The 9,951-nt window shown below is 42.8% G+C and overlaps 1 protein-coding gene across 1 annotated transcript; it reads left to right on the top strand.

Moving 5' to 3' along the window:
• Positions 1-1,252: 1,252 nt before the first annotated feature.
• Positions 1,253-2,095, top strand: LOC121273546 (apelin receptor A-like). Its single transcript, XM_041180721.1, has one exon. The coding sequence runs from the start codon at positions 1,253-1,255 to the stop codon at positions 2,093-2,095; it is 843 nt and encodes a 280-aa protein (XP_041036655.1).
• Positions 2,096-9,951: the final 7,856 nt, after the last annotated feature.

Here is a 9,951-nt window from a genome sequence, read left to right as displayed (position 1 = left end):
AAGGAACATCACCCGAATTTCACACAAATGCCCCCATTAGTTGATGGTAAATTCCATTCCCAATGAATTGTGCAAGGTCTGATTCCCTTCACACCCTCCGCTTCAGGAGATGATAAAGGAGTCCTCCACTACATAGTACCTGTCTCATTTTCTTCGATATGCTACACTTTCCGCTGGTGATTGATGGGGAGCCCTTTCTTCTCCACGTGTTTTAGTTCACCTCTTCCCCTCAGTTTGGGTTATAATTGTTGTCGCGTCACACATTCTCCACGATCCCGATTTCCCCCTTCACTTGACTCTAACATGAATTTAATGCCCCACACTCGGTTTTCCACACTCCCTATTTTCAGCTTCCCATCATTTTTGAGGCATTGGTTAGCCAAAGCTCTCACATGCAGCAGCGTCCGTGTATCATTTGGGCCCATTTCTTCACTGCAGTTCACTGAACAATTAACGAATGTGCGAGTGTGGAATCCGTGGGTGAATTCTTAACAACATTGAGGATTCATTGTGCATCGCTGCTCCAAGTAAGAACTCGCCATTTTACTGATCCTGCGCTGCAGAACAGTAATTAGAATTAAACACCAGGCGCTGCATTCGGAACTTGCAAAGGTTTTGAGCCACCGCACGAAAAAAAAATACATATCTCATACATATCCTTGGATGGAAGGCAAATTTGTTTTTTTTCTACTTTCAAAATCAACAAAATCACTCGCTTTCCTGGTGCAAGTTCTAATTCTTCCTAAATTGCTTATCAGGCATCCAGGTAATTCTGCCTTCTCTTAAAGCTTAACCAGAAAATATGTGATATAGGAAAGCTCAGCAAATGACAATGCTTTCGAACCAAACCTTATACTTTGGGATACCTTGGCCACCAACTCTGTGAATCATGCCGCAACATGAGGCACCGGAGGAAGATGAGGGAACTGGCAAGTGGGACCCGCAATCTTAATCTTTCTAAATATGTTCCCAGCCACCCATCCCGCTATATTTGCCATGCCAACGTGTTTTCATTTTGTCAGTGTATTTTCTTATGTCACTTTAAAATTTACATAAAGGCTCGGCATTAAAACATTTGTCATGTTAATTTTAGCAAGTTGAACAGAGATGAACATTTCCATACTGGAACCATAACTTATCACGTCGCTCTCTCTCTCTTCCTTTCTTTCTCACAGCAAACGTGTTGACAATTCTCATTCTCTCCCGAGCAAATTGCGGTCTTTCTAAATGTATCTCTGTCTACATGGTGGCTATGGCAGCAGCAGATCTAATGGTCATGATCTTTAATGTCATAGTATATTTGATTATTAATTATCATTTTCCATATTCCTTTCTGTCCTACACTGCCGTCTGTAAGTTTCTTCTGTACTTAGCATTCGTCAACCTAGATATGTCAGTGTGGTTCACTGTCTCATTTACCTTTGACCGATTTATGGCAATCTGCTGTCAGAAGTTTAAAGAGAAATATTGCACCAAGAGAACAGCGACCGCGGCTATAGTAACGCTCTGCTTCCTGGCCTGTTTAAAGGGAGTCCCGATTCTGTTTTCATATGAACCTGAACGAATAATTCTCAAGGTGCAGTGGGGCTGCCGGACGACGGCTGCTGTTTATGCATTACCAGCATGGTCAGTTTACAGCTGGATCCAAACTCTATCTGTCCCATTGCTTCCCTTCGCATTGATGGTACTGTTTAATTCCTTAACTGTCAGGCGTATTTTAATGGCTAACAGAGCCCGGAGGGGACTTCGGGGTGTCGTCAATGAGAATCAGAGTGATCCAGAGATTAAGAGCCGAAGAAAATCCATCATATTACTCTTCACTATATCAGGCAGTTTCATATTTTTGTGGTTAACAGCTGTTGTGAGTTTTGCAGTCACCAGGCTGTCAAGCACTGTTTATTATCAAGGTGATTACTCAAACCCTGAATTTATTGCCACGGAAACCGGATATTTGCTGGTATACATGAGTTCCTGCACAAACACGTGCATGTATGCAGCTACCCAGGTGAAATTTCGAGAAGAACTGAAGAATGCCCTGAAATCGCCCTGGGTACTTATTCATAAAATAGTGACAAATAAAGAAAACTTGAAGTAAAGCTAAAGGTTACTCTGTTAACTAAGCAAGGAGTACAAACAGTTTTCTTTTTAATACGGTCCTTTCCAATATTCTGAAAATTGAGATGTTTCGAAATGATTGAAATGAACTTAAATAAAAACTGATGAAATTAATTACTATTTGCAGTTTTCGCCAGTATGACAAGAACAGCAGCAGAGACTGTACTGCGGGATAAGAGGGGGTTCATGCAATTCTATTACCGTTTAGCTGCGAGTGATGCAAAATCTCAGTTTCTTTCTGTTGACGCAATAGTGTCACTTCTATAGCAAAGAGTCATAGAAACAAGAATCATTGTGTTTGTGTGAAAAGAGAATATTCTGTTCATGTACAAACTTATATTCAGGTCGTTCTCTCATCTTATGGTTCCTACGTTCAAAGAGTAAGAGACGAAGGTATAATTTAGCATTATGAAGGAAACATTTTGCATAAAATTCCAGAGCAGAGAACGAGAGAACAGGCCCGCCAGTGTCTGAGGAAGTGCATCATTACGGAAGATACTTCATCTAGGAGATAATTTTGTGAACATTCCATGGAAGAAACTTACCTGGCGCAGAAACCAGGAGATAAAGTGTATGTTTATCACTGTTCTGTAATGCATTTTGTAAGGGTGTCCTGTTATAGAACGAACAGAGGTATTCATCATGTTCTGCTGTGGACGAGTGTTGTTGCTTTATGAATTTAAAGTCTGACAGAAACAACGTATATTTGATTTTAGTAGGAGCAGTTTTCGTAGATGTGCCTGAAACGAAAAATCTCAATTTAAATTATGCCTAGAGACGCTATAAATATCTATATGAATGATTGGACCAGATGTCTTTCCGACTGAAGGCCTAAACTGCATCACAGTTCACCTGTGGTTTGAATCTTGCGGCTGCAGCTCCAGGGCGAGCAGGGGAGGCGGGGCTGGCGCGGTGGGGGGAGGCGGTGAGTAGGAGTGGGGTGCTCTATGATCAGAAATCTCTACAAACAATCCAATCTTTTCCCGGTACTGATCCTGTGATGGCGTCTCTTCACGCTCCTAAATGTCGGCCGCTCGTGTCCCCCAACGTTTCCTGTTTGGCCCTCTGCTAGTTCTCGTCAATGTCAGCAACATCCGCTGAAGATACAAAGCCAGTTTCCACTGAAACACTGCTGATACCAAACTCTACCTGACAGCCGTCTCTCTCTCTCTATCTGTCCAATATCTCTAAATTGTAAGACAGTTTGACGGGTATCCAGTCCTGGATGAGTAAATTAAACATAAATTACATAAAAGCGAATGCTCTCTCTGGCCACCAATTCCACCCTCTCTCTGCTAACACCGATGAGGCTGCAGCGGATTTCTCACAAACTCTGTCATATTTTACACCGAGAAGAGTTTATCAGTACATACCTAGGCCGCCACTGTTCCTACCTTCTTAGCATCGCCCGACTATGACCTTGCCTCTGTTCATCTGCAGCTAAAACCCTCAATCCGACCTTCATCACATCGGATCTGCTGAGCTAATGTATTTCTTCCAACTACCTACGCTCCATACTCCATAAAGCTGAGTTCTTCCAAACTCTGCCACGCCATCAACCATTCAGCCTGTGCTCACTGACCTTCATTTGACCCTGGTTAATCAATGCATCTCGTTTAAAACACTCACCCTTATTTTAAAATTACTCCTTGGCCTGCCCCCTCTTTGTCTCCAAAAACCTCCTCCAGTCCCCAAGACTTCTGAGATATTCGTGCGCATCTTAATTTGACCACCCGGGTAACCGCAATTTCAGTGGTGCTATCAGCAGTGGCCGCGGGTTCAGCAAATTATCCCCTTAGCTCTGGAATTCGCTCCTAAAACTTTCAGGCCCTCTTTTTGTCCTCAAGACACTCGTTACACCTCAATTCTTTGATCCACTTGTGGGTACCTATCTTAAGATCCCCCGATCTATTTTGGGGTGCCAGGTTCTGTTCAATAATGCTGCTGTGATACGCCTTTGGAGGTTTTATTACGGTAAACTTGCTGTGCACATTCAGGTTGCTTTTTATTGCACTCTCCTTCAACTAGGAGCCCCAATACCTACCGATCCACTTGATTTTCTGTGAGCTCTCATTGTTTGCTTGGGTAAAAGACACCACGCGAACCATTGTAACTCCTTTGATTGACGGGAAGCGCATCAACAATTACAGTGCTGGCGGAATGCGCATGCGCAATCTATCCTGGCGCTTTCCTTTATGCGGACGGTTCTACAGTGTTAATAGTGCAAAACCCACTGCATATTGTTTCATTCATTAGGTGGGAAAACTTCCTGAATCTGTAAAACTAATACACAAAATGGAAAAAGTGATTTTATGAAACTTCGTTATTTTTTTATGGACAGAATTTAAAAAAATATAGCTTCACTGGAGTGGATACATTTGATTTTTGAGCCTCCGTAATTGCTTATAGTCTAAGAGAATTCTCAGGGGCTGTTATGCGACAAATTTGACCGCGCTATTTTAGATATGGTGAGGGGAGAAATCCTGAAGGATGGGGCAGTTAGACTAACATCAGTAATTAGTAGGTTGTAACTCTCTAATATTAGAGATGTGGTAACGAGGCGCAACAAACTCACTCCATCCTGCACCTTGTTCTACTTTTCCATTTCTATATGCTGGTACCCAAACACTGCCAACTTAGTTCACACCCTCCTCAACCACATTATGCTACCTCAGCATCAGGACACTGATCCCAATATTACTGAGGTGCAACCCATCCCTTTCGAATACATGATTCCTGCCCAAGAGCGAGGCGATGGCATAGGTGGTATTATAGCTGGACTACCATCCAATAAGTGTTGCCTGACTTTGTGCGTGTTTACATTTTTTCTTTTGCTCTTGGTAGGAGTGAGATGTGTGGATTCTGAAGAGTGGGCGGATGTGGAAGAAATGATAATAGTGACGATGTGTACGGAGAGGCGGTTGGAGGTGAGAAGGGTTAATACACAGAAGGAAGGATTTAAGGGATTTACCTGGATGCAAGACTGCATTTGGGGGAAGCGGGTTTTATGGAAGGTTATGTCGGAGGTACATGAAGTAGGTGTGGGAAAAAAAGGAAAGAGCGTGGAAGCAGAGTCTAGAGGGCGCTATGGAGGAGAGAGGAGGGATGAGAAAGGAGAGGAGAGAGAGGTAAATGTGGTATTAGGCGCAGGAGTTGAGCATATGGAAGAAAGTTGTCAGTTGAATGATGAAGAAGGGAAGGAGGATGGTGCGATGTGAAACGAGGGTATTGAAGAAGACATCGTGGAAGGATGAGGAAGGAGAGAGTTGAGAGATGGAGATGATAAGGAGGACAGAGAAACCGCAGGAAAGAGGCATGGAAGTGTTTAAGTAAGGAAGGGAAGTAGAACAATGAGAGGAAGGGAAAGAAACTTTCTAGATGTAGTCACTCAGCATTTTAATGGGAGTACGCAAAGTGAGAAATGTGAGCTAAGAGACAGTGAATGATAATTATACACATAGCGCACTGAGGCCCATGTGTGCATCACCCTCTCCAAACGGTATTGAGTACTGAATATGATAACATGGCTAATGTGGTATATAAGGATTTCCAAAAGGTGGTTTGTTAAAATGTTGCATCATATAATTGCCAAATAAGTTCGGAACCATGAAAGACATGGCAGTGACAGCATGGGTACAAAATTGGCTTAGTGACAGAAAGCAAAGGCTAATGGTGAATAGTTGCTGCTTTTTTTTCAGACTGTAAGAATGTATACAAAAGAATTCCCCAAGAGTTAGTATTGGGCCGACTGATCTTCGTGATATGCATCAAACATGTTGATCTGTCTGTGCAGGGCACAATGTCAAAATTTTCCATGACACAAAACGTGGAAGTATTATGAGCTGTGAATGAGATCGTGACAGGCCTAAAAACACGTAGAAAGGTTTGTGGAATGAATGGTTGCATGACAAATTAAATGTAATGCAGAGAAGTGAGAAGTGACACTGTTGACACGGAGAATCAGGAGGCACCATATAAACTCAAGGGTTAAATCCTTAAAGGGTGCTCGAGAAAAAGAGGCCGGGGGATATGCATCTCCAATGCATTACAGGTGACAAGGTAAGTTGCAATGCTGTTAAAAAGACATACAGGAACCTGCACTTTATCAATAGAGATTGAGCTGGATTTTAGGGCCCAGCCGTGGATAGAAAAATAGGTGGATGGACCCATAAAAGTTGAAGCTGAGCTCTTACGTTCTGCCTTTCCGCTGCACTTGCACAATCGTACACTCAGAGTACGAGCGGCGGAGGAGGCGAAGGATGGGTATCTGCCGGCGGCCGATTAATGCACTTTCATGAACAAATAGAGCCCACCGAATGGTTTCATCCAACCTTCACCTTGATTTAATGGGCGGCGGAATGGGCCTGAGCCCAAATTGCATCCCAACATTTTAAAACTGCCGGCTAATGGTCACTGAGAAGGGCTGGCAGGGGGTTCATTTATGGTGGTGATTGCAACCTCCAGACACCGTGATTTCCCTCTGCGTGTACACCTCGTCCCCCTGCCCTGCCCCTTACGACCCCAACCCTTTCAGCCACATTATGGACGTTCCCAGCTGTCCATGTCTATCACAACACATGTCTTTCTTGGCCTAGCTGCAGTATGGACGGTGACCAGTCTTCCCAATGACGTTTCGAGCCCTGCAGGGCTGGTGCCTTCCAATTTGAAGACAATTCTCTTTGCCAGGACGTTCAGCTGCAGAGAGTGGGATTCTCTCCTCAAGATAACTCAAGGCGTCCTTGACTGGAAAATGAAACGGGCGTGTGCACGCTGACCAGAGGTAGGCTCGCCCCCGATATTTCCGATGGATGCCATTCGGGTGAAGATCAAAGAAGCTCCGATAAATATATTTTTTAATATTCTTTCGGCCTCAACTAGAGTATTTTGCCGTATTCTAGGCGACACAATGGAGGCATTCATGGATTATTGCAGAAGTTGCTATTGTTCTCAGTACAGAAATGTCCTTATGGCTTCACACGATTCCTTAGAGAAAAATATTGATAGGAGATTTGACAAAATGCTAAAACGCATTTAAAATCTGAATAGCGTAAATAAATATATGTTGTTTTTATTGGCTGGAGGATGAAGAACCATCGGACACACGTTTAAGGTAATTGGAAAAGGTACCAAATAAAACGTGAAGATTTTTTCTTTGTGACACAGCGAGTACTTGCGCTGTTGGATGCATGCCTGACACAGCACAGGTATTTTTAAATGGAGAATTAGAAAAATAAAGAACGTCTGAAAACTGGGAAAAAATGCATACTTCCTGGGAAAGGGTGGCACATTAGGATGAGATAGAGTACACTTTGAGAGAGCCAGCATAGACTCACTGGGTCAATTATTTCTGTGCTGAAGCAAAATAGCAGGAAAAATGCTTTTAAATGCGTGAAATTGAGTGGCACTGAATAACTTAGGGAAATCTTGAGAAGATGGAGGCAGCCGAAGTGGAAATAGTGAAGGAGAGTAGGGAAGGAGGAAAAACCTGGAAACAGTTGCGGGAGGAAGAGTGAATGGAGCGAGAGGAGATAGCCAGGGATGTCTCTTGCATTGAAGTGTGGAAGTGGAGGACCGTTCGAGTATTTTAGAATGAAGGGAGATTGTGAAAGGATGTGGAAAGAAGAGAGGGAAGGAACAATGTGGTTTAGTGTTGTCAGCGAGTGAGGTGGAAGCGAGGGAGGTTAGGATGCGGAAGGATAACAGAAAGTAGTGAGGAAAGAAGCGATTCTGGGGGCTGGGTATAGAAGGGACAAGTCTCAGAGCGATGTTGAATGATGGGAGCAAAGATAAGGAAGTTGAATGATTGACCAAATGAGAGAATCGGGAAGGAAATGAGAAAGGTTAATGCCAGGAAGAGGTGTGGCTGAAGGGGAGGGAGGTCGATGGTTTGGAAGTAGAAGATAAAGAGAGAGCCAGTGGGAGGATGGTTGTGGATATCGTAAGGTGGAAGGACAGGAGGGAAAGAGCAATGTGGGAGGTTTAAAAGGAACGTGAAGGTGAAGAATGTAAAAGAGGGAAATTTAAAGATGTTGTGGAGGAGACAGGATGAGGGACTGGGCATGAGATGAGAAAGACAGAGCTGTCACCTGCGGCACAGAAGGTTGCTCTTTTCGCCACTGGCTGCTCCGCTGCTATTCATTCTGCTCCTGTTGATCTCACTTTGTTCTCAATCTGGCTCCTCAGCTTTTGTCCTTTTACATTCCCACTCTCCTCGCCCTCTCCGCCTCTGCTCAGCTCTGAATAGGTGTTATTACACTTTGCATGATTCTCACTCTCTTCTCACTCGTGCTGCACTTCAATGGCACTTCTTTCCTCCCAACTGGTTTGCTCTGTTCTCACTCTCGCTGCTCTGTCGCCCCTATTTTAAACTCCCTGGTGGACTCAATCTTTTTTTCCAGGCTTGCTGCTCTGCTGCAGATCTCTAATGCTCCCTTCCCGCTGGTCTCACTCTCGCTCTGTTGCCCGCCTCCACTCTTTTAGCCTTTGGCTGGGCTGGGCTCTGACTGCTTCGGGTAGGATTTAATGCTCTTCCTAATTTTAAAAAAAGTAATAATTTGCAGAGCATCCCAGCCTCCTAATGAATTAACTTCCATATTTTTAATGAAATTAAATTTCGAATTTACAATACTGCAAATAAACTAATTAGCGAATGTTCAAAGAGTTCCATTGGTTTATGACATGCGTTTGTTGATTCCTTTCCAGTAGGTGAGACTCGGGATAAAGTACTGGCTGGTGTGGACATTCACATCTGGGCTGACACTGTTACTAATAAACCAAGGCTAAGCATTCCTGTATTGCTAATAAATTACTGTTTTGCGAAGCAGAGAGGGTTGAGTTGGAAATTGAAGAACTACATGCCAATTTGGAAGATTGTATTGTAAAAAGTATTGTAAAAAGCCCGATACCAAAACACGTGAATCACATTTATGGAAACAAGCAGCTATTGGCAGGCTATTTCAAGGATATAACCTGTTAACTTAGAGAGCTCAGTGCTCAATTTGCTCAAATGGTTGATTGTAGATCTTTGTCTCTCGCTATCTGTGCCTTTTTATGGTGCAGTCATAAAATGGTTTTGTGGGAATATCATGGCATAGCCGATGGTTGTTGCTGATTTGTTCAAATCCCAAAGGAAATTTGCAACAACTGGCGAAAATTGTTTTGCAATTTGTGTGAAGATTTTGTTGCGTGCCTTGAATTCAGTAGTAATAAGACCACCGAATCTTATAGGGCTTTTCAAAACTAGATTAAACATTTATTAATAGGAGAAATTATTTTAAATAAATACATATGTCTACAAATTATGACTATAATAGCTTCGAAACTCCCTATGTAATCAGACTCCCAGTTACACCATCGTTAAGGTAATAGGAAGGCACATAATTTTAAATACCTCAGGCAACGTGTGATGCAGTACCCTGAACCGATCAAAGTAAAATACACTTTTCTTAACATCAGTTCTCAGAAGCTTGAGCCATAGATGCTCATGGTTTGTCACATTTGTTAGATCTTAAAAATGCCTACACTTACATACAGCTTCGCTCCTTTATACATGTTCCCACATTTGAATAGAAATTTCTGTCGATTCACTATCTCTTTGGACTTTATCTTTCTGATTATAAAAATCTCTCACAGTACCAAGTTTAACCAGTGATCTTTAGGGAAATCAATACACTACCCCCAAACTTCACCTGGCTAGATGACAGGTTTCACTCCTCCTTTGAAAATAATCTAGCCTGCTTTATTTCAAAAATGGAAATGTCATAAACCACTCCCCCTGTTTGCAGCAAAGCCATCAGAGCAGCTTCATTTGATTGAATTAAGTCAAACACACACACA

The sequence above is a fragment of the Carcharodon carcharias genome (assembly GCF_017639515.1).
Source record: "Carcharodon carcharias isolate sCarCar2 chromosome 24 unlocalized genomic scaffold, sCarCar2.pri SUPER_24_unloc_30, whole genome shotgun sequence".
NCBI lineage: Eukaryota > Metazoa > Chordata > Chondrichthyes > Lamniformes > Lamnidae > Carcharodon > Carcharodon carcharias.
This window is presented reverse-complemented; position numbering and strand designations above follow the sequence as displayed.

Excerpts from the sequence above, each read along its gene's own strand:
- LOC121273546 (XM_041180721.1), top strand. The coding sequence starts at position 1,253 with ATGGCAGCAGCAGATCTAATGGTCATGATCTTTAATGTCATAGTATAT.